General features: G+C 39.6%; 1 protein-coding gene across 1 annotated transcript in view; it reads left to right on the top strand.

Annotated features, from left to right (window-relative positions):
- Positions 1 to 20588, top strand: part of CD226 (CD226 molecule) — a 56346-nt gene extending 35758 nt beyond the window's left edge. Inside the window, exons 5-7 of the mRNA XM_005861559.2 lie at positions 13047 to 13149; positions 17240 to 17297; positions 19641 to 20588. Of these exons, the coding sequence (XP_005861621.2) occupies positions 13047 to 13149; positions 17240 to 17297; positions 19641 to 19754 (275 nt within the window). The 3' untranslated portion in view covers positions 19755 to 20588. The remainder of the gene's footprint in view (positions 1 to 13046; positions 13150 to 17239; positions 17298 to 19640) is intronic.
- The last annotated feature ends 5049 nt before the right edge of the window (positions 20589 to 25637 follow it).

Genomic DNA, 25637 nt, shown 5'->3' with positions numbered 1-25637 from the left:
CCTCCCTCCCTCCTTTCTTTCCTTTCTTCCTTCCAGCCAGCCATCTTTCTTTCTTCTTTGCTGTCATCTGCTTCCAGGAAGCCCATGTGCCTTGCTTGTGTGTAGACTTTTAAAGCCATGGCTTCTTAGGATTTGGCTGTCCCTTTATGGACAGTTTACGCTGCAACCCGCTGTTTCTTCCTGCCCTGGGAAGGAAGATGAAAGGCTTTGTGTACACAATGGCCTGTGTGTGCCAAGCAGGACATTTCTCAGAGGACAGCCCTCTGTCTACAGCAGGGGTGGGGAACGTCTGGCCTGTGGGCTGTGTATAAGGCTCGAGAAATCATTTGGTCTGGCCCTGCCAAGGCATTAGGGGTGAGTTAATTAAATGTTTGACCAAATATAGCAGGCTAATTTTTGAGTTGATGATTTTGTATGGTCTGTGAGTGATGTTATAAATATTCAAATGGCCCTTGGCAGAAAAAAGGTTCCCCACCCCTGGTCTACAGAGTCACCTTGGATCACATCAAGCTGCCTTTGCTCCTCTTAATGACAGGGGTGGGGGTAGGGTGGGGATGTGGGATGCACATTCTCTTCAGAACTTGATGCAAAACAAGGTTGATGAACCAATTTGGAAGAGAAAATTAACTGAGATTCTTCACTTTAAATGTTGACTCCATTCCTTTAGACACATATAGACACTATTTCTTACCTAAAAATAACCTTGCATTACAGAAGTGTTTTTTAAACCTGGCCACATAAAAGAAAGACTAAGCATAGTCACTAATCTTCTTTCAGGACCAAGGCAAGAAAATGGTCTATTCAGAAAAATGTCATAAAGAACCATTTTCAAACACCTATGAAATAAGATCTTGTCCATTATATGTGAAAAAGTGATTTTAAACATCTTAAATCATAGAGAAAATGGAGGTAATAGATTTTTAGGAGGTATAGTTATTTAACGCTTACTAATTTTAAAAAACATCTTTCTCTTGTCAAAACATGACTAAGTTTCTTGCACAAAATGATTTATTTTCTTTGTACAGAAGCTGTAAACACTGTTGAATATGAAAGCAACTGAATGTAATGGGCAGCATTGTTAGTGTCCATTTGTTTTGAAAACCCACAGAATGGCTTTCTGAGATTCAGGGGCAGGTTGAAAGAATGTCAATGGGACCCATTAGTCAACAGCTATCATTGACAGAAGATGACAGCTGTTGACTGTATGCTTTGGTCTAATTCTCTTTTAAAATGATCATAAGTATGTATTGAATATTAAAAATCAGATGGAAAGCAAAACTAGAGCGCATGTATTTTCTCTGGTGCAATTTGATTATTTCAAAGCTTGAGGCTGTTTAGTCAAAAATCAATGTAGAGCTAAAAGCAGAGAGACAGGTGTAAGATGTAGAGCAGATTTAATTTATCTCAACTGTCAAGGGAAAGGTGATTGCGACACAATTTTTAATAAACTGCTCTGCATCCTTTGTTACCTCCATCCACTTCTTTATAGCAGGACTCATATTCCACACACACACGAGGCTCTTCCTTGACATCTGTCTGCCTGTGTTCATATTTTGACAAGTACCGGGTACTCATAGGTCACCCAAAAGATGATGCAATGTCAACCTATATGTTATATAGCCAGGCCTTGATTTGTTTTGAAGAAAGAGAAAGTGGCAGAAGCATGAGTTATACCAGAATTTACTATGGACTTTCTTTGTTAAATTAAAAGAAATACTTGTCTCCTGTTCTTGGCTCTCAGGACCTAAGAAGCAGGAAATAGTTTCAGACTGACTATTCTGCATTTGAAATTTGTCTAGACCACAGGGGCAAGGATCAGGGGGAAAATGTGTGCATACAACAGTGACCAAAATTATTCTCGGTCCTTAATATTCGTTGGAATTTCATTAGTTATGAGAAAAGTATTTTAGTTTCCACCAAAAGAAATTTTGAAGTCTTTTAATATTAGCTAAATGATGTTCAAACTACTATTGTTTTAACTGCGCTTATTGATTGTGAAAAGGAGGAGGATCAAAGAAATGAAATCAGCTCTCTCAGGAAGTTTCTGGAGGAGATTAGTTTGAATAAACTTCCATTGGCCACTACTGAGTAGTATAGTTTCTCAGGTCCTTCTCCAATATTCCACCAACGAGGCCACTCAGCTGAACCATCGGGTTTCAAGTGAGACATTGATGATCAGAGCAAAGAAAAGAGACAAAACAGGGGACAGGGAGTAACAGGAAGTAAGCATGAGAGGATGAGGAAGTTGTGTGTGTGGGTGACTGGCTAGGTGGGTAAAGAGTATCTGAGTTACGGGTTAACATAGAAGGTGGTAGGCACAATTAATGATAACTTGTTGAAATTCTGGATCTCATTACGAGCAACGAAAGCCACTATCAATTCTTTTTTGTGTTTTTTTTTGCCACTATCAATTCTTGACCAAAGATGGCAAAATAATATTCAAGGAAGTGTAAGTCAAATAGTTACTGTGTATAGAATTAAAAAAGTGAAATTCAAGGCAGAGGAAATGAGTTAAGAGTTCAATAGCACATGAATGATGGTGCTCTCAAACTAGGCTACAAAGGAGCCCACTCAGGTCGACAAATTTCCAATGACACCTCCTCTAGGCAGCCCCTTTCTGGGCTGATGCAAACTCAAGCTTTGACCAGGTTTGCTGGTGGGCCACGGGCATCCTACCCACCTTGGGTGGGCACAGAGGGGAGAGAGAAGTTGGTCTGATAGAAATGTCAGCTGTGCTTGCCACTACCTGGCCAGTCACTCACACTCTTCTATTTTTTCCTTTTCTTCACCAACCTATGAACTTTTGTCACATTTGCTTTCTTTCCTTTAGTGTTTCCATCAGATCTCACCACCTTCAAGATTTTCCACACTGGCCCACACTACTCCCCAGTCATTGCACCATTACACATCTGGAATGTCTCAAACACTTATAACTTGGAAATGTATATGCTTGAGTCACTGCATCTATTTGCAGCAGTCCAGATTCTTATATTAGAAATTATTTGAGGTATCAGATTTTGGCATCTCTGCTTAAAGCTGTCAGATCTTTCCAGAATTTGTGTTAATGTATGTTCTTGGCTGATTCCTTCTATGTTAATATTTGTATGTATTCTAGTAGGGACTGTGTCCATTTTGTGTTCAAGTTTTCTAGCTAGATTAGGTCTAGATTTTCTTCATCAATATTGGACATTTGCTGTTTAGTGATTACTGATCAAAGATACCTGAACTCTTAGGTCAATTGCATTGCTTGAGAAGGAATTTTCATGAACTTTGTTTGCATTTATATCTTTCAAAAAAGCCTATTTCATTTTTAAATTTTATTTTTCTTCTTTACCATATTTTCTGTAAATGGTGCTTAATTGCTGGTCTCCTTGGTCTGGAGGATGTGGTTTGTAAAGGAAGGTGGCAGAAGTGTTCAGTAGAAAAACATGGGGCCAGAGCCAAGAGAGCCTTCCCATAGATTGCTTCCATGAGGCCTAGAGTTCATTAATCCAGAATGTTCTATCCCACTCCTGGGAATTTATAGTAGATGTGAACATTGTAGGCATGGGGGTTGTCTGAGTTGGTGCACATAGGGCTGACAGATGTGCCCGTTTCCCTGGCACAGTGTGATGGACCTCGGCCTCTCATTATCTTCGCATACATAGAACATAATGTGCATGACGGTTAGTTCATATGACAGAACCACAGACCAGAGTCCCAGAGCACGGCTTGCACTTCCCACCAGTTCAGACAGCCTCCAATGAAACAGATCAACCACGACTGCCTGGCCAATGTAGTTATGTTTTTAAGATTCCAGGCAACAACTGGGTATCCAGATGAAACAGACAGTTTCCATCATCACAAGCGAGCTGATTACTCAATCATGGCCTATTATGTCGTTGGCTCTGCTCAAATCTGTTCTTTCAGGAGACACTGCCCTGCATATTGATTTACTCATCTCTCCTGGTCCCACAGTCATTTCTTTATGCATACTGTGCTTGTATATATAAAGAAGATATTGAATTGAGTAATAGAAAATTAATGTCAGAGAGAGAAATGTTGAAAGAGGTCATGTTGAGTGGGCGATGCTGTTGCAGAAGGAACGTTGCTGAGTGTGTTGGTGTGTCAGGTGCCTACAGCAGATTCGCAGGGAACATCACGATAGAGTGTAAGTGGGTGGTATTAGAAAGCAGCTAATCCTGGGAAAGGATTTTCTTTAAGTGGGTCTTTATCCACAGCGTCAATTTCAAACAATTTTCATGAAGTTTTCTTCTCCTCAGGAGCTTAGAGCACAGGTAGACATTCAAATTCAGATCCATGCACTGACTTTCTTCCCACTGAAAATCCATGGCCATACTTATTCCAGAGACTTGCCTAATGATTCCAGCCACAAAACAGCCATTTAGACTGTCGTGGGTGGATTTCTCATTTTAAAGCATCTGGAAACTGTTAACAGCTTGCGGTTGTCTCTCAGAGTCTTATTAAGAACTGAGCATAGAAGATGGTGTGAAATTTTCCCCAAGGCAAGTAGGAAACAACTTACAATTTAAAAAATTTCGCTCTTCATATAAGATTAATGATGTTCCATTCTCCATGGCAATTCTAATTTTCAGTATCACAGTTCAATTAGTCAACGACTTCCAATTTCAACTGAAGTATTTCTATCATGTACTGACCTGACTCCTGCAGAATATTCAAGGGTGACCTAGTAGATTTGCAGAGGGCTGTTTTGAAAAGAACAGGAAATGAATAGTAAACATTTATCATTTGTAGAGATATATCTTTGGACCCTACTAGTAAACTGTATCAAAAAGTAATTTACACTGAAATGATTCAGGGATTCTTAAAGGGCATTCATTAAACTGAGAAATATTTTTGGATAGCTTTTATAAAATAAATATTTTTCAGTCCTCTTTGGCCACAATAAAGTTTATTTCCAGAATTAATTCAATATATTTTACTTTTGCTGGAACTTAATGTCACTGTGATGTTTATAGTTGTTTGAATAGAAGAGTGGCATTTTATTGGATGAACCCACAGGAAGAGATTCTTCCTTTCACAGATATAGGTTGACATGGTGATGGCTCTCAATCCGATTGGTGGGGTGTGAAGAACAGCTTTAGCTAGGGTGAATAGTGAGTGAAATGAGAATCCTTATCATCACAATGATGGACATGGGCAAATGAAGAATGTATACTGCAATGAGAAGATTGCACTAACAAAGGCTGAGATATTGCCTGTCTTCAAAGAAACTCAAGGACACAATGGATGTGCAAACGACCCCCAAATCAAGGCCACAAGGAGACACATTTGCAAATATAGAAAGATAGGTTTGCAGGGTATGATTATTGTCCTGATGTTAACATGCTTGGGTTTTTTGTCTTATATAGAGCACTGAGATAAATGCTTCACTCTTTTAAGTTGTGTGAATTCAGATGTCTGTTACATTTGCTAGGAGGGGCAGGGAGCATATTAGTCAATTGGCCATGTGGTAAGCATTCCTCCACTCACAGGGACAAGAGAAAACAAAAATTTATTTTCCATGTTAAAGTATTCAGAAGAGTTATATTCTCTCACATTTATGGGCCTTTGCAACTAAATAATACAATATTTAAATGACATGGTATGCCTGCTGTATTTTGTTGCATAGAGAAAATGTTTATCCGGATTTCAGTAGAGCATTTGAAAAATTTCCCATTATAGCCTTGTGCATAAACGTAACGCAGACACTGTAATGGAGAGTCATGCCTGGTAAGACAACAGTAAGGGTAACAATGTGCTAGGGAGTTATAATTAGAACCCAAATCTCCTCCCTACCCAGAAAATAGCTCCACAGAGGTAGAAAAGAAAGAAAGACAAAAAATCATTATTGAATAAGCACTCAACCAGAATTGAGGAGTGCATCACAGGCAATCTGCTAAGAGACTGTAAAGACAGAAAGAACCTCCCCTTTTGTAGAGCCCAGCAGCTACAACCCATGACACCCACGTTCTCAAGGTCCTCAAGTAGAGGACTTGATGGCCCCATTTGTCACTGAGGTCATCCTAAAACGAGCTGCTTAGTCTTCCCTCCAGGAGGTGGTTTTGCCCCTTGGAGCAAGGCTCCAGTCCTCCCGCAGAATTGGGAGAGGGGGCCTCTCTTCCTATGACGACTTTCCAAAAGGATGGCTTTGATCTGTTACAGCAGAGAAACAAAGCAAATCAGGAGAGGGGAAAGGCGCGTGGGGCCAAGTCAGAGGGACTGATAGATCCCCAGGCGGCAAGCAGGTGTTTTCCTTAACAGTTAGGGAAAGGTGGGATGCCCCCAAATCCCAGTTCTCACCCACTAGTCCAGGGCCAGTCTCAGGTCTGCCACACTCACTCTCACTGAGAAGGTGAGCAGTGTGCCTGCAGTCTTGACATTCTGACTTATGATGCATGAATACAGTCTCTTTTAAATAATAGGTGTTTATAAAAATTGAGGTACATGCTCAAGAAATACAGCCAGACAGAAATATTTGGGGGAAAAAGGTGAGGTGTCTAATACGGTGGAGTCAATCTTGAAAACTTTCTCGACAGGTGTACCAAGTCAAAGAATGTCACCATCCACATATGCTGACTTAGGTAACCCTTGCCATTCACTCACCAGTCACTGTAGAGAAGCTTGGCCCATAGTAGGGCATCACGCAGGTAATGACACCAGAAAATGTAGCTAGATCGAGTAGGTAAACGTTACAGCCAATCTTAGACTATGTTTCCCAAATGATATAACATTTTTAAGTGCGTAAGTCATTTACCATCGAGGGAGGCAAACCCACTGTAGCAAAATCTGTACATGGGGCTAGATAGAAGCTCGCTTCCCTCATTGGCTTGCTGCAGGACAATCATTCAGACTCTCAGTGCCTATGTTTCTCAGCTAAAATCCGACAATACTTTTATTTTGAGGGCGGGTAGTTGCTGTTCACACAGAAGAAGGATTAGAGGTAGATGTCATGGTCCTTTAATTGTCTGAAAATAATTTATCTCCTAGGACCTTCTTGCTATACAACAGGGAAAGATTTCTGAAATACAAAGAGTATAAAATCGACTGGTACAAAGAAAGTTGACCTTTAAAATAATATTACCACACCAATATCCACTTGCTAAATAGTTCAGGCATACAGGAAAGTTCAGCCGGCTTCAGGCTACTGTTCTTTCCAGTGGTCCTCCACACTTACACCTGTTTCACAAGTTTTTACCAACACCCCCTCTGCTCTTCCCCATGAAGGTGGGCATGCCCTCAGGAGCAAGATTCCTCTGTCACTCATGACTGGTTGTTCAACATGGAATTCCAACACAAAAAGAATAGAAATGAGTTATTTATTTACCCCTAACTTTGAATGTATAGATACAAAATGTAAGTAGACTTATTCATAATTTATATATCAGTTATTGCTTAAATATATAAAGCACCTCTATCTGTTTTACCTAAGCCCCATTTCCACTTTTGGGGTTGACTTAATCACCACTTTGCAATTGAAAAAAAAAAGCATTTGGGAGGACAAGGGATATTCCAAGGGAAGAAAATTAGAATTAGAAGACAGGTCTGGGCCCCAGGACATCTCTCCTCAATCTCTGCGTTTTCATCAAATTGATGTCGAAGGTGGCCGGAGGTTGGATATTTGCATTATATGTGTAGTAAGTAAAAACTTGCAGTAGACCGGGTAATCCTGAGGCTCTCTGCTCACACATCCTTACCCTGTGGGAAGTCACACATTGCATATTCCATCTGTACCCAGAAATAAATCCAGTTTTTCTGCTTCTTTTTTAATGAGGCAAAAAAGTAAGAATAACTCTAACTGATAACCCCTATGACCCATCCAGGCTGCCTAGAGGGTTAGGCTCTTTGAGTTTTTCCCAGCATGCTTCTCAGTTCAGATATTTAGGTCCTGAGTGACTTCACTCACTAACCTGACCCCACTGTTTCCTCGTTCACTAACCCACCCCAAACTCTAATTCAGGAGAAGCAATAACTTTACTGCCCACTGCTGTCCACCTGGCCCTGAGGGAAGACCTGGCAGCATTGCTATCATGGGCCTTGTAAGGGTTTATGACTCAGCCATAAATACTTGTCATTGGAGGGCTGCAGCCCTGGAGTGAATTGTTCATTTATATATCTCACTGACAATTTATTTTAACTGTATTTATCCTCTTTGATGGGAGGGAAAATAATGGCCATATGGTTCACGACACTTTTGGCCTCCTATGAATCAACACACCATTGGGAAGAAAGGGGGGGGGGGGGGGAAAGTCAGCAAAATAGTGGCTGCTGAGAATAGACAAGCATTCTTCTTTCTTTAAGAGGGAGGTTTTCAGGCTGATGTTTCTCAACCAAAGATCTGTTAGCGGAAGTTAGGAAATAGTGAATGTTAGGACTGTCAATTAACTCCCTAAAGCATCCAGTGCTGTTTGCTTTTCTTTTGTACATTTGTGTTTTTAGCCATACCGTGCCCAGCGAGCTGCGTGGTTGCACCACGGGGTTCTAAGTCCTGATGGCTCACATGAAGGCAGAGGAAGGGCGGGAAAGGGGAAAAGCAGGACTGGCTGGAGGCTGGGATGCTCTCAATGGCCCAGTCTCCTGCAGTGTTACTGAATCCTACCTGCCCCCCACGCTGTTCCCCTTATTTCTTATGGAAAAAGGCTTGTTCCATGGGTGTTTTAAAATCAGCCAGGACCTTTCAAAACAATGTGAGCTCCTTCAATAAGGAAATAGCTGTTGGGTCTCTTGCTTCTTTCACAGAGCACCTAAACACTTGCCATTTTCTGTGGAATGGAGGAGGGGGACTGCAAGGAGCCTCTTTTGCTATAATAGTTGGTCTTAGTTCCCAGTTCCTGACACAAGGGCTTCGGAGACCCTTGGTCTCCAGAATGTAGTGACTTTTTTATGTTAATGAGGGACGGGTGGCTGAAGGCCCCTAGGTAGCTGCAGGATAGGGCTGGTTGCCTGAGGAGGGATCCTCTGGTTAGAGGTTTGGAACTTTGAGCCCCGTCCCCTGAGGGGAGAGGGGTTGGGGATGAACTAATCACCAATGGCAAATGATTTAATCAATTGTGACTGTTCTGATTAAAGAAAGCATATTCTAACCTGGCTGTGAGTTGTATGCCCTGGGACATGGGAGCTATCCATTGGAATGCAGTCCATCCTCCTTTCCCGAGAACTGCCTATCATTAAAGATTTACAACCTGTGGCTGAAGCAGTCTAGTCCTGGAGGCACCCACACTTTGCAACCCCTAGCCCCTATTATCTGTAATCTGTTCCCAGAGGTGCCCAGAGGCACCCGCCCTCTGCGAACCCCTCAGCATGCATTGATTCTAACCTCTAACCATTATTCTTTGCCTACTTTCCCTTGCCTGTAATTCTTAATTTCATGTAATTGTTGTCCTTCTAACTATGCAAGGGGGGTGGGGGGCGGGGAGGGAAGGGAGCGATAGAGCAGATTTTTTTGTGGATGACCTACTGGCATTATTGGAATAAATGCTCATATATATCTCTACTTAATTGTCTCAAGTAGTGACAGGCAGCCCAGATCCATTGGTTGTCCAGTTACAGTGACAGTTGGGGTACTGGGAATATCAGGGGAACACCATGTAAAATATATGATTGTCTAACCACCAAGCTATACACCTGAAACCAATACAAAATAAAACTGAAAGGAAGGAAGGAAGTAAATAAATAAATAAAAGAAGAGAGTTATATCTCAGACCTAATAACAAAAAACAAAAAAAAACTTCACTTAAGACATAAACACATGGATTTGAAATCCTGATGAACCAATACACATGCCTTGAAATGTAATGTATTAAAAGATGAATGAGTGAACAGATCTGACTCCAGCAGGTCAAACATTACCAGAAGAGGTGGAAAGAGGTAACATATTTGACAATACGGAATGCATTGGAAACTTGTAGCTATAATTGGGCGTTGTGAAATAAGTGGCCATCCTTTTTAGTGGTTTCTACTTCAGTCATTTAATTTAGAGTTTAATAAAAACAATGCCAACTTAATTCTTACGGGTTCTGTGTTCCCTTCTACAAAGTAGCTCTCTACAGCCTGCCCTTTAAATATAACCATTAAATGTTGGCAGATTATTCTGTTTTAAGCATGCAGGCCTTTAAATTTTTGAGCTATTTCCCCTCCTCCCCCCGATTAATAAAAGCAATATATCATTTAGACAGTTTGGAAAATACCAAAAAGCCTAAAGAAACAATTGCTTTTAATTCTATTCCCTGAAGACCATCACTTTAAAATTTTGGCATACTGTTGCCTTGCAGGCTGTTTTTTCCTGAGTAAGTTCCATACTTGATTGAGAACTGTGCGATTGTGAATTCTGGTTTTGAAATTTTACTTCACTTTCTATCTATAGTCAGCAGTTTTTCATTTCCTTGGGATTCTTTACACACATCATTCCATTGCCCATAGCCATGAGATGCAGGGTATACCAGCATCTTAGACTTCACAGGAGAGCTGTGAATTCTGGGAGCCACCCAGGCCTAAAAGGGTCAGACACTCTGAGGGTGGGGCTCAGCCACCAGGTAATTCAGATGCAAATGAAGTTTGACAACCCCAGCTGCAGAATCTTGCTGGTTTGTCTACTCTTGGGAAATGAGGATTTTCTTTTTGCTGTTAGAAATGTTATACAGTTTTGAGTTTTTCTTTGGAATAAAACAATTAATCAAACGTTAAAGGGTGTGACACAGAGACCAATTTCTTTTTCGTTGCAGGTTGCAGCAGTTTTTGCTTCTCAGAGAACTTGTGATGGGCAATCTCACCACAGGCTTCCTTTTATAGCAACTTACTCTTTAAGAGCTTTTCGTTAATAAGTTATAGCTCTCATATTGTCTTATGTACCTTTTTCTCAATAGCAAGGATATGATAAAACAACCTATCAATATTATGTTTATCTTTACATCTCATTTGTAATAATTTGACCTTCAGTTATTTTTCATTTTGACTGGCTCAAGCCTGTATATTTATTTATTTTTATAAATGGGAAAGTCATTTCTCATTCAGAGATTTATTTATATTTTATTCTAGTATTTCCATAAAAATTCAGATCTCTAGTTCACCCAGATTTTTTACTGTAATAACGATCTAAATAGCATTTTAAAAAATGTAGTTAAACAATTCTCCTAGAATACTGTCAATGAATTTATTGATAATAACTCTTATTTTCTTGCTAAGATTGCCTGTTTGATTTAACCTTAGCATATATTATATTCAAATTATTTCAGTATAGCAAGTCCTTTTATAGTCCTGGGTTATAATGCAAAATAATTTCAGGTATTTTGTTTATTTTCATAATGTGCCAAGAGCTTCAAAAGGTTAATTTCTTATTTAATGGGGAGAAAGTTTAATTGTTCCTTTTGTAGTTGGAATAACGTATTTTTGCTCTGAGTAAGTTCCTCTCCCCATCAAATTTGGACAAGTTTATATACTTTTATTCACCTAATAGTTTAAATGAATTTAAAGTATAAAAGTATTGTTCATTATTTGACTTAGGTTCTCTTTGCAGTAATACTTGCAAAAGAATGAGTGGGTGTAGACTTCGAACTCTTATCATGAAAAAAATCGTAGCTAAATAGTGAATTAGGAAGGGAGAAATAATCTGTCAGATTGTTAAAAATCCAGTGAGAAGTGTGATTTCTCCAGTTACTGTGGGATTCTAGAGAGCCAGGAATCACAGGACCAGCATTGGGGCTCCAATTTCCAGAGCCGGAAAGTCGTGCTGTCTCTGCCTTGGCTTATACCCATCTTGCATGTTTGCTGTCCCCAAAAAAGGTGGCAATAAAGACAGGCCCTGGGTTCCAGTTCCATCCCATTCCCAGCAACAGCACAAATGGGTGTTCTTCTTCTCCTGGGAGGGAGCTCTGTGGGTGGCAGTGGGTGAGGTGTGCTGTGGGCAGGAGGACAGTTTACAGATGAAATGCACTCTGAGCTCACCGGGGTCATACTGCAGAGGTGATGTCGCTCTAGTAGTTTATTACTCTTGGATATTGTCGCCGTAATTCTGTGATTTAATCAGAAGTGTCATCATTGTCATCAGTGAACAGATGAAGAAAGGCATGCAGAGAAGGTTAAGGTTTTGCTGGAGGTCAAAAAACATAATAGTGAGCCTGGCTGGTGTGGCTCAGCGTTTAAGCATCAATCTTTGAACCAGGAGGTCGCAGTTCAATTCTGGTCAAGGGCACATGCCTGGGTTGCAGGCTCAATCCCCCGTGGGGGGCATGCAGGAAGCAGCCGCTCAATGATTCTCTCTCATTAATGCTTCTCTCTCTCTCCCTTTCTCTCTCTCTCTCTCTCTCTCTCTCTCTCTCTCCGCCCCTTTCCCTCTAGTTTGTTTGTATATTTTAAACTAGATAGTGAAAGAACCAGGGTGGGAATTTCAAATTCCTGGGCTGTGGTTCTTTCCATGGAAGCAGTGAGTTGGAATAACACATTTTTTTTGCTGATTATTTTTTACCATTAATCCCAACTGCGTAGAAAATAGTTTTTAAACAAAATTCTACTTATAAACAACAAAGTTACATACTGTTGTGTGTTGAATGTACTTAATACATCGTACTTAAGTAATCTTTATTTGTATACTATTTTTTAAAAATTTTTTATTGATTAAGTTATTACATATGTGTCCTTATCCCCACATTACCCCCTATCCCCCCCCACTCATGCCCTCACTCCTTGTATACTATTTTGATGGGTTTTTTTTTTCTTAAAAGATTTTACATTTGCAATCAGGAGCTCATTAGAATGAAGGGATATCTGTCTCAGGCATACACTCTTTCTATTCTTATTCTTAAGGTGTCAAATCAAATCTTAGAGATCAAAGAACTAACAAATATCTGTCAGGAGTCCGAAATACTTAGGAGACTGAACGGAAAATTATATTTTTCCCTTATCTCATCCTGTGTTTTTTTTTCCTCTTGGATTAGTTGTTTATTTTCAGTTGTGCCTCTACGATGATGGATGTATCTTTTCTCATCTTTCTGTCTTCCTTTTTGCTGGCTTTGGCTGAATTCCTAATTCCTACTATAATTTTTTTCTCTTAGGTAAAAACGACAACCAATATGTCCTCTGGATGGTTGTAGGGGCAGTTTTATCGTTGCTGTTTGTTATCCTAATTGCCGCTGTCATTGTCATTCTGTATAACAGGTGAGCATTGCGCCTCCTTCTGAATCTTGTTTACCCTGAGCGATTCCGATGTTCAAGGATCTCTACAATTAATCACCCAGCATTGGCCAAGCTGTCTTAGCACTCACATATGTTTTTTTGAGTGCTTTTCTTACACAAAGGAGAGGAAAGAATTGTAGTAATAGTGGAAGAAAAGGGGAGAGTCATTCACTTAATAATTAGTAGGAGCTGGCCGTCTGCCCCATATTAACAAAGCTTTCATATGCCTATTGCCTCCTCTCTGTCTCCTACTCCATTGATCTTTCTTCTCCTTTAGGAAAAAAAGCTGGTGGGTGAGGGGTGGTGTGTGTGTGTGTGTGTGTGTGTGAGAGAGAGAGAGAGAGAGAGATAGAGAGAGAGAGAGAGAGAGAGAGAGAGAGGAGGACTGGATTGAACAGTAATAAAGCCTTCACTTATTCATCAGCTATTTCTTTTGGCAGTGGTGAACGAGATGTGATGAAGCACATATTCTAATAAGCAAACAACATTATTTAAATGGCTGTCTATTCTCTGAAACAAACAATTTAGTTGTTCTTATTAAAAATTATCAAGGAAGAAAGAGGTTGGGAGGGGCGATCTTAGAGAGCAGGTGGCCACTGGCCTCTTAGTGTCCTACCTTTCACGTCCATGGCACACTTGGAAGTTTCTAGGATATTCTTGGTGGACCCTTTCTTCCCTTCCTGGGTCTCCATATTCACCCACTCACATGCCTAAGTGTCTGTTGTAGTCTTAGCTGTGATCACACAGGGGTGGATATACTGTGTTCCAACTAAGGTTACCTTCCTAAGGGAGGAGGAGACCAAGCATTTGATGTCTACATTTGGCGTGTCTAGCACAGCATTGAAAGACACTTTATACATGTTTATTGGATGGATGAATCCATCCATTCCCCATTCTTCTCTCCCCAGAATATTGCCACAGATGCATGGTAATATTACACACACATGCATGGCTTATTGATTGGATTTCCAGAGGATTTCTCGGTCTCATCTCCATCTCTCCCCCCCCTCCCCCACCTTTTTGAAAGCTCTTATCACCACTCCCCTGATTTTCTTCACACTCTGCAATCTGCTCACAACGTCTCCTCTCTTTCTAATGCCCCTGGGTTTTCCTGGTTCCTTTCCTGAAAGCTAAGGCTGGCCATGTCAACATCCTGTTTAAAACCTCCTGTTACCAATCCCCTGTCACTAGAATAAAGGCAAAACGCAATGAGCCCTGTGGTTCTGACCCCAGCCTAATTTCCATTCATATTTTCTCCTTTTCTTACTCTGTCCAGTATTGACAAATTTTGTTAAAACTGCAACTTTTCTGTGAACACACTTGGCTCTCTTTCCATTGTCACGCCACCAAAGTGCTGTTTCTTCTACGTTTAGCCTTAATCCTGTGGATCATTCAAGGTGTAGGACACCTGTCCCCGTTGGAGGTCTGTCCTGCCTCTCCCTCCCTGCCCAGAGACATGGCCTCACTGTCCAGAATCCCACGTTCTTCTCATCTGCTATACCTTGCAGCCTGCTTGCTAATTTAATCACATTCACACTTGTCTTTCCTTCTATTCATGATGGCAGTGGTTATGTTTTATTCATTTTTTAGTTTGATAGCATTTAGTGCTAATCTTTCCAAATAATGGATGGTCAATAAGCATTTGTCTAATTAAATTGAAACGCAGAACTGTCATTTTTCCTTTCTCTCTGTCACCCGGATGCCCTCAAAGCTTCCTCTGGTCAGAAATCAGCCAGTTGGGGTGAGGAGCCCGGGATGGGATGTTAGTGACATTGAGGATTCTCTACTGCTCCACCATGGTGGATAAAAAATGCACCGAGGGGAACTGTGGCCACAGAAACACTCGGGGGCCCAGACAGAATGAGTGACAGCAGGTCTTTGGAGGGCCCTAGATGCTGGACATGAAGGATTGAGTTTCATGAAAATGCATCACTTTTACAGGAATAGCTAAATTGAACCGTAGACTATATTGTCCCCCCCTTGGTTTAAAGTGATAAAAAGATTCTTGGACTGGGTTCATCATTGGGCAAAAGCAAAGGGAAAAGCACTTGTTTTCCCACCTTGTCACTCTATCAGCATGTGGACATGTTTGGAAAAATGACGCCAGGGCCAAACAGTGACCATCGAACTCTGTCCTCACGACTGTTTAAAACACTCTTGTCGCTTCAAATGTATTGACTTGGATAGAAGGCAAAGTAAATCACAGTGTGCCTGGAGGAAACTGGGTTCTTCCTGCACACCTAGCCCCTAGGGACGGGAGTGCAGAGGCTCTCCAAGCACTTTCTCTGCTCCCAGTTAGATCAGAATAGTAACACTGTCAAGCGATCATGGCTGGCAGAAGGGCCTAGCCCCGGTACGCAAGCGTGACAGTCTACATGTGGACACCAGTGTTCATAAGAAGAATTTTAATATTTAATGAGCAAAGGGTTAGACACTTATTTTTACATTTATTGTCAACGTTGATGTTCACTACAAGTAGGGTGTCTGGTCTGCCTGGGATTCTCCAGGTTGCAGCACTAAAATCCCTCACCTCTGGGAAACTTTATAATCCACAAACCAGAATGGCTGGTCAACCTAGAATACACCACAATGTTTTTACTGTCTTGATTTTGCAGATGAGAGGACTGAACTTTGGAGATGCAAATAACTAATAAATTGCAAAGCACAAGTCAACACAGATCATCTGACTCTAAGCTTCATGTTGTCTTCTCTTCATCACATTGTATATTCTAGTTTTATGTAAAAAATGTATATATATTTGGCCCTATTTAGGACATTTTACTCTATATTATGATATACAAGCCTTGTAAACCATGACTTAACAAAAGATCAAAAGTCATAGATCAGTGTCTCAGTTTCCTCATTTGTAAAAAGCAGATAGTAACACCTACAGTATAGATTTTTTGGGGCAGTAAATAATTTACATAAAATACCTAGAAATATGCTTGCATGTAGTACACTTACATGTAAAATAAGTAAATAAATTGTTTCAATAATACGTAAGCAAATAAATAAAAGCACATAGAATAGGTAAGTTTGTGATTAGGTTGAGATGGTGGAGGATTCAATAGCAACTAGAAGACACCATCAAGGTCAACATCCACCATCTGAACACCTTTCCTGGGAGAGAAACTATCTTGCCTGATTTTCACAATTTCCATGAAGGAATTCTAAGCTCATCTTTAAAAAACAACTCTACACTTTTGTCCCTTTTTTGTTGTTCAATAAGAATCTTCTTTAGGAAGATGAAAAGGGCCCCATCTCCCCATGAAACCATTCTTCACACTTGTATGTAGTTATCTGAGCTAACGTATTCAATTACAGTAGCTTCTTTTCTTCTTTTCCTGTATTTTCTTTTCAAAGACTTCTCTTGAAGTTAGGTTTTTATAGGTTTAATTGGAACCTGGAGAATTTATTTAAAAGCATAGCTCCAGACTGCCCCGTCGACTGCAACCCATGGCCCTAGAGCAGGAGAACATAGTCATTAAGAGGGAGGGCTGTGGACTCCAATCTGATGCTACCACTAACCAACCATGTGATCTGGGGCAAGTTAGTCTTCTCTTTGCCTCAGTCCCCCAACCTGGTAAATAAGAGAGGTGTTTTGTTTTTTTTTTAAAAAAATGAAATTTAAAAAATGTAACCTCTACGGGTGGTTTAGTAAACACCTAGACGATTTTATAAAGCTTAATTATATTATCATTGGCATCCAAGAAGTTATTCCATTAGCATTTAAAAGGAATTTTTAATTGTGGGAAATCAAGTCTGAAATAATTTGGAGAGGGCCATAAGCTACTTATGTAATAACCCACTATGAACCATACTTTACTAAACTCACTGGGATTAATGACTAGTGTCCACTGGGTGGATATTCATTTAGTTGCCTCTACCATCTGGAAACACATTGGAGAAGGTGGGAAAATGAAAAAAATTTGGGTATGTATGTATACTAGTAAAGTAACTGTGGGTAGTTAGGGGCATGTGAGCTAGGGCACAGGTGAGGCATATAAAGGATTTGAAATAACATTAGTCTGGAGTGTAATTCTTAATACCTCTATTGAATATGTATTTCCAGGAAGAGAAGGAGACAGAAAAGTGTCCAAGGTAAAGAGTCCCAGGCCACACAGAATAAGGTAAGTTTTCTCAGAGTTGTCATCCCCCCCCCCCCCCCCCCCGCTCTTTCCTTGTACATCATAAAAGTTTTGTAAACTCAGTTCATTTGGCAATTAGCAATCTTCTTTTTTATTCTCCTTTCAACAAACTGGCCGTGCAATTGCCTGTAATTTAAGGGTTAGCTATTTGATGAAATAGTTATTTTCTGAACTATTCTCCTATTATTAATACCCTTCAAAACTGTTTTTACATTAATATAAAGAAAAGAGCAATCACACCAACATAATAACCAACACTGCACATTACCAAAACCTGTATTGGTTTCCTAGGCTGCCACACCAAATACCCACAAAGTGGGTGATTCAGAACAACAGAAATCCATTCTCTTGCAGTTCTAGAGGGTTGAAGTCTAACATCAAGGTCTCAGTAGGATCAGTTCCTCCTTGGGGTGAGAATCTGTTCCATGCTTCTCTCCGAGTTTCTGCTGGCTTCTGGCACTCCTTGACATTCCGTGGCTTGTGGCCTCGTCACTCCAGACTCTGCCTCTGTCTTCACATGGCATTCTTGCCTGTGTGAGTGTGTGTGTTTTTATAACAAACCTATTTTCACATAGGGTCACATCATGAAGGTCTTGGAAGAACATAAATTTGGGGGAACACTATCTGACCCAGTACAGGGCATAATTATGTTTTTATGCCATAAAGTTATTGTGAGGATTAAATTAAACTACATAAATGGTCTGACCTTTTGCTTAATTGATTAATTAATGGATGTTCAGATTATAAAGCTAAAGAGCCTTCCAAGGGGCTGCAGATGTCTGATGAAGTGTAACCATTTCCTCCTCATTTGCATGTGCCCACTTTTGTTTACTGGAAAGAGAAAATTCCATCTGTGTTTGTAGATAAGAGGGATGCTCATGTCTCCACAATGGGTCAAATATTCCCTTTAACACATATTGTTCTGTTTAGGGAATTTTACAATAAAACATTTCCCCAAGTGTTATCTACAATTACATCCATTTCTCTTCGACTTAATTACTTATCATTACATTCTACCCAGTCAAAACGCCAAGTACTAAAATGTTTCTGACAATTCAATATGTGTGCTTCAGACTTCTCAATAATCTATCAGTTTAATTTTTTCTTCTATTAAGTAGTTACTCTTTGCAAAAATATTTCTTTTTTCTGAATAATCCATGGCTTACTTTTTTGGCACCAACCACAACGACTCAAGAAGTCCTGCCTTGTTTTACCTGCCACTCCTGCACCAGCTAATCAGTGGTCTGTTTTATACAATTTTGGGATTTGTTCTTTGTCCTTAGCTGTTGCCCACTCAAGCCAAAACAAAGCCACAGTTGTTGCTGCGAACTTCAGAGGCAGGAAGGAGCTTTGCCACTTCCTACATTATGTATTCAACTTTTTCAGGCTTTTATAAAATAATGGTATTTTGAATGATGATTATAAAGTTAGATTTTTAAGCTGATATTAAGATGAAGTTAGACTTACTTGATCTTTTTTTTTTTTTATCAACAAGCCATATAAGTAACAATGACACTTGAACTTTCTTTCTCTTTGAAAACACCAAAGCCACTCTAATAATAACATAACGTTATCTTGAAAGTCACTATCAGTTTATTTTGTTAATTTATTGTGTTCAGTTGCTTATTTTTAATACAGGACACCATGTACTGTTCTTTAAAACATGGAAGCATGGAACAGACTGATGAATCTGAGGGAAAGGGGTAGGGAGGCTCGGGAAGGATTATCCAAAGAACCTATATGCATATGTATATGCATAACCCATAGACACAGATAATAGTGTGGTGAAGGCCTGGGTGGGGGCAGGATTGGGGTGAAGGAGATCAATAGGGAGAATAAGGGGACATCTGTAATACTTTCAACAATAAAGACAAATTTAAAAAATAAAAATAAAATAAAAAAGTATGGCCTCTGATGACATTCATTCAACAGAAATTAATTAATGGGGCCCACAATGGGAAAATACTATATGAGACTTTCCATATAAAAATGAGAATTGCTCTAATCAAAACCCCTGACATTGGGAAAGGGAGTTTTGCATCTAAACAGGTGTTTCATAAACCCAGTGTAGCAAGAGATGATGTAGACCAGGCCTCTGTTGCATCTTACTTGGGGCCCTGCAAGTCAAGAACATGATTTCTCACAGAAGTTCAATATAATAAAGAGGATGTTTTATGAAATTAATTGTAATAGAAATTTGACCTCTATTGTAGTTGAATGGAGAAGATATTTGTTTTCGGTGTCTTTGTTAGCTGCTTATTGACACCTTAGTGAGTAATTGACAACTTAGTGAATTATTGACACCTTCTCTGCCTGTCTTTCTAGGCATCCAACAACTACAGAAGTTCCTTCTCCATCAGTCAACCATCAGATGGTGCAGGAGAGGACATTTATGTCAACTACCCAACCTTCTCCCGGAGACCGAAGACTAGAGCCTAAGCTTTTTTCTTGATCTGAGCAAATTTATGACTGTTAAATCCATGGATCTTTATACAATTTCTTCCCACTATTCAGTGTCTACCCTGGATGCCAGTAGACTGAATATATTTTACTTTTTTTCAATCCAAACAGCACCCTATTTAATTCCCCAACAAAACGATGGAAAAAAGATTCTCAGTACTACATTTACATATAAAATCTCCACCTAATAAGTAATAGAAGCCTATGTGCCAATTTCTAAAAACAGTTATAAGATACATACACAATTTTGGGTATATTAACAAAACAGAATATGACAAAATGTTAAAGACAATCTCCTGTCTATGGGTCTCATCACCTCTGACCTGAAGGGGCAGCTGTGATGGCCTGGAAGACATCAGAGCCTCTTCTGCTTCCTCATCCCAGGACTGTGCTCAGGGCGAAGAGGAGCCTGTCTGTCTTGCCCCCGAGCTACAGTGCAAGCCCTGCTGCTGGCCTGGACATGAAACCACCGGATCCACCTGCTCTTGTTCTCCCTGGTGTTGGTGACCTACATCACCTAGAGAACATTCTTAACAGAAATGTTTCAGTCAACCAGACTCTAATTAGCTTAGACATGAAAGGCAACTTACTGACTCATGTAATGGAGCCATCCGGGGAGGTCAAGCTTCAGGCAAAGGTTATTGACCAGGACTTAAATGTCATGTCTGAAATCAAGTGTGGGCACAAACCAGCTTCTGGATCCCTTTCCATGGCATTGGATCCACTTCACTGGTGTTGGTCTAACTCCGTGGTTGGCAAACTGCGGCTCGCGAGCCACATGCGGCTCTTTGGCCCCTTGAGTGTGGCTCTTCCTAAGCCTTAGGAGTACCCTAATTAAGTTAATAACAATGTACCTACCTATATAGTTTAAGTTTAAAAAATTTGGCTCTCAAAAGAAATTTCAATCGTTGTACTGTTGATATCTGGCTCTGTTGACTAATGAGTTTGCCGACCACTGGTCTAACTCATTCGAACTTCCCTCTTGTGCTTCCAAGATGGCTGTCCACAACTCTTGGAAAATTCATAATCTTTGTTTCTGTCTGGTAGAGAGTTTACTTATATGATAGAGTTCAGGATTTTTTTCAGGGATTTTGAGCCCTCCTCAGTCCTGCGGAAATTTCTCTCTGACCTCCCTACTATTCCTATTCCACTCTCAGCTGTTAACTGGTGAAATTCTGTTCATTCCTTTTTTCCCTTCTGAACATCTTAACAAAGCACTTTCATTGTATTTTCATTAATATTATACATAGTTTGCTAGAGTTTTAAGATACTGCCATATGTTATACACACACACATATATGTACATATATATATTGTGTGAGTGTACAAACACACACACACACACACACACACACACACACACAATTTGTTGTACCTGCTATTCTGGTTAATAAGGAAAGAGATAAAAATAGATCCACTGAATAAAAGGTCAGAATTGAATTAAATTATATTTTAAATCTTTTTTTGCAAGGTGCTACTTAGGAAGCAAGATGCTTCCTAAGATTCTTCTTTACATATATAATTTATATTGATATATAATACATTAAATAAAAATCTATTTCCTTTGAATGCCACTATTTTAATATTTACATTAAAGTAACCAATTAAAGAAAATTGCTGTTTGATGAGAGGTTTATTAAATGTCGTTAGAGAATGCTTAGTTTTGTCAGGGAAGGGATGCATCTAATTAACCTACCATGATTAGGTGTTGATTATATTATCATCAGAGTGACCGTGAAACATCATTGAAAGGCCTCTATGCGTGCTGAGCAAATGGCACAGGAATGTCCTTAACTTGTCGTCATGCTTATGGGTGGGAGACAGGCGGATGGGGCTCTCATTTGTAGTTAGTAACTATTCAGATTCATAGAATGTTTTTTAAAAATATATATTTCTTTATTGATTTCAGAGAGGAAGGGAGAAGGAGAGATAGAAACATCAATGATGAGAGAGAATCATTGATCGGCTGCCTCCTGCACACCCTCTACTGGGGATTGAGCCCGAAACCCAGGCATGTGCCCTTGGCCGGAATCGAACTTGGGACCCTTCAGTCCGCAGGCCGACGCTCTATCCACTGAGCCAAACCGGCTAGGGCTCATAGAATGTCTTAAGTAATTCAGTTTATTACTAAAAAACATATACATTTAAAATATGTCAACTTACAAGATAGAGTAAACTAAAGATAATTTTAGCAGGTTTAGTTATTATGTTGGTTTATCTAGCACTGTATTAAAGAAAAACCTACAGCTGCATTGCAGTAATATTCCAAATGCGTAGAGTCCACATTGTAATTAGGAAGCCCTATAATCACCATATGTCTCCTGATTTATCACAATGTGCTGTGTTCTTATTTTTTAAAATATGTTTTTATTGATTTCAGAGAGGAAGGGAAAGGGAGAGAGAGTTAGAAACTTCCTGGCTCATAGGTTGACCCTCAACTATTGAGCCACACTGGCTGGGCACAATGTGCTATATTCTTGTACTGCTTGATCCAAGATATTGTAGAATTAAGATGCTTATAAAGTATAGGTGGAGATGTTAAATTGTGAACATCAAGTTTAGCTTCTTTCCACGAAAGTGATAAGAAAATATCTTTGAAAAATATAAAATGACATAAACATGTAACACCGTTATTTTATTATCATCATTAGTTTGGCCATTATTAGAATGTAGTGTCTAGAAAGTGTTGACCTTTACATTCATAAATTAGTATATTTTTTTCATTGGTTTGTTCATTGGAATTATTCTAAGTCAAGTCTCTAGGCTTTCATACATTTATCTGAAAAATAAGACAAGTTTAAAAAAAACACCCACTTTTCTATTGCTAGTGATAGATAGTCACAGGCAGACCTGGAATTTCTAGAATAACTGCAGTGCTTGCTCAGGAAATTTTATAAGTGTTCAAGGTTGGTTTACATATTATGTTTTCCCCAGTTTAAAGTACTAACGCTGTTGTAAGGTGTAAGAAAAGATCTAAATCGGGGGTATGGGTGATACATGTCTGCAATATTCCTCACTTATTGCCTATTTTCCCTGTTTGAATGATGTTATATAGTTACCCTCTTTTAGAACACTTTTCCAGGTTTATGGGTAATTTCAGACTTTGGGGTTTTGCATGCAAATGCTCACCTCGACATACTATACTGTTTTCTCTGTTTGAATTAATAACATGCAGTGCCCCACGATCATTAGTTTCATTTGCCACCAAAGAATATTAGGCAAGATTTTCTACAGAATAACATTAACAGGGAGTGTTAAATGCAGAGCAATGCAAACCACTGGCACTTTGTAACTCTCGAGGCAACACTCAGTGCATTTTATAAGTGGGTGCAGTTCAGGGTCAGAGTGCTGTGTGGGGTTTCCTACAAAAAATCTTTCCCTGCTCTTCCCATTTCCCTCCATCAAGACAACACATCTCACTTCTTCTGATTGTTTTATTTCTCTCTACTTCTCTGAATAGCATGCTTATATTACTACCAGATTTTTTTTTTCAAATTTAGGGCATTCTTTGATTTGTTGATGTCTTATTCCCATAAACTCAGGAGATGTGAATGAATACCTTTCTCATATGACCATCTTTCAAAAATATTTGTCTTAAAGTTTGATTGTTTTCATATTTGTTTTTTTATTTTTTTATGACTTTGTTAACACTCTTCTCAGTTGAATCACATGGTAAAAATAACCGCCTTCTCTCCTACAGAACTTTGTTCCCCACCTAGAGTGATTGTTTCTTTTCAGCTGACTATTCTTGTATTTACCATAAGCTTATGTCAGACTCTTCACCAATGGTCTACATCAAGCATGTCAAACTCGCGGCCCGTGGGCCGAATGCCTCATTTATTTGGCCCGTGTTAGCCTTTGAGTTTGACATGCTTGGTCTACATGATCTCTGGAGCTTCCGGTGCAACAGATATTCCAACACTCATCTTCCCAGAAAAGTTACTCTAGATCTTTGACTTGGGCCCAGAAGCTGTGGTTCTTTCCGCAGAGCTGTCATCTTGATGTCTCCCTTTATCCAGAAAAACGAAGAGAGGGAAACATAAGACCTGGAATCAATTCTAGAAAACATCCAGGTATAAAAGGACACAAAGTCCCAGACTGCAAGTGTGTAACCAGTGCCCAGAGTGGTGGAGCGGACAAGCACAAGCCTGTTATAGTCGGGCTTGTGGCTGTATAAGTTGGCAGTAACGGTTTTAAGCACTGGAGGCTGACACAGTGTTATGAAATAAGCAGTTAATTTATTTGAACAATGTGAGTTGTTTGGAAGCAAGTCCAGGTGAGGGATAGAAGAAGCTTGGAAAATAAGGAGACGTGGGGGAAAAGCACAGCTACAACGCTGACTCCGACTGGCTGGACCGGTGCCCATCAATCTGAATGACATCCTCCACAGCGCAGTATTGGGCTACCTTAGAACAAAAGTTTGCAAATATTCAGTGGAGTATAAGATACGTAGAACAGGTGAATATTTTGCACTCTGTGACTCAAGTGCATATTTTGTCTTATGTGGTTTGTGTCAAAAGAGGAAGGGGATATTTTTTAAAAGAGGTTTTTTAAAAAATTATATCATACAAATAGCAAGAGATAATTTTGGAATTATGTTAGATTATGTTGTATAATAATTTCTTATGATAAAAAAGCAGTGTCTAATGAGAGAGAGAGAGAGAAAGAGAGAGAGAGAGAGAGAATAAGATTGGAGGAGGAGAAGGAGGAGGAGAAGGGAAGAAATTCAGAACCTCTTTGAGAAAGGACTGGAAGCTGGGAGGTGGTCTCTCTTGCCTTCCCTTACCTCCTTACGTCTAGCTGTCTAGCCATCTCCATGTCCTCTCTTGGGGAAGGCCCCATACCCATGTGCTGTCAGCTGCCCCCGCCCCCACCCTTCTCTTCCCTGAAGCACAGCAAAAGAAATGACAAGGCAGCAAGAACCAAGTGCCGGAGGGAGATGCGGCATGTTTTTTGCTCGGTGTAGTAGGTAGTCAGCACTCAGTAAGTGTTTAGTGATTGGCCTTTGAGAGCCTATAATTTAGCAGCCTGATTTCCTAAAACACCCTGATTAATAGGATAACTCATATTTCCTTGAATGTTTAGCTATCTTATCTAGTTCTTACTTAAACCTTTATTTTAATAATTCACCATATTGATATAAAAATTCAGTAACTTTGTTTAATATAGTTCTTGACTAGTTTGGAAAAAAGGATGGACGTTTTGCCATTTTGGGGAATTATTTGGTTTCATTTTCTTTGTTGGTACATTACAAAAATAACAGCGTCACTACTATTGGGCTGTGTCTTGTGACGTTCAATATCTCTAATGCCAGCTCTCTCGTTCACTTTGATTTCTCTCATATTATGGAAGCTCTCTATAAAGGCATAACTCTTTGAAAGAAAAAACAATACTACTAATAAATTAATCTAGCAAACCATAAAGAACAGCCCAGATAAGATTTAAAGATTAAGCTTGAGAAATGGATTCTGTAAGTGTATTTCCTGAGCGATCTAAATGCCAGTGACCAAGGCCAAGGGATGGAAATATGTAATAAGGAAGTCACTGGTAGCTAGTGTGGTCAGAACTGCATGCTTCTCACTCTTGATGTGAAATGTTTTTCTACCAAATGTTCACCTTCAATAATTTCCTTTGTAATTAAAGGGTGAGCCTGGTGCTGGAGAAAAACTGTTTTCCAGTTGTGTGCTGTTGTGAAAGCCACTTAATAAAACTGGATATCACTTCACTGGAAATAAAAGTGCTGGTCACCAATGTCATTTTCCATATTAACATTCCATGATTCCACCAAACCAGAGTCAACCAAGTAAAAATGATGTCCTATCATAACACAGGGTTAGGAAAGCACCAGAAATACATAATGAA

This window comes from Myotis brandtii, unplaced genomic scaffold (genome assembly GCF_000412655.1).
Source record: "Myotis brandtii unplaced genomic scaffold, ASM41265v1 scaffold154, whole genome shotgun sequence".
Lineage (NCBI taxonomy): Eukaryota > Metazoa > Chordata > Mammalia > Chiroptera > Vespertilionidae > Myotis > Myotis brandtii.
The sequence above is the reverse complement of the archived record's forward strand: the minus strand, read 5'-3'. Positions and strand labels throughout refer to the sequence as shown.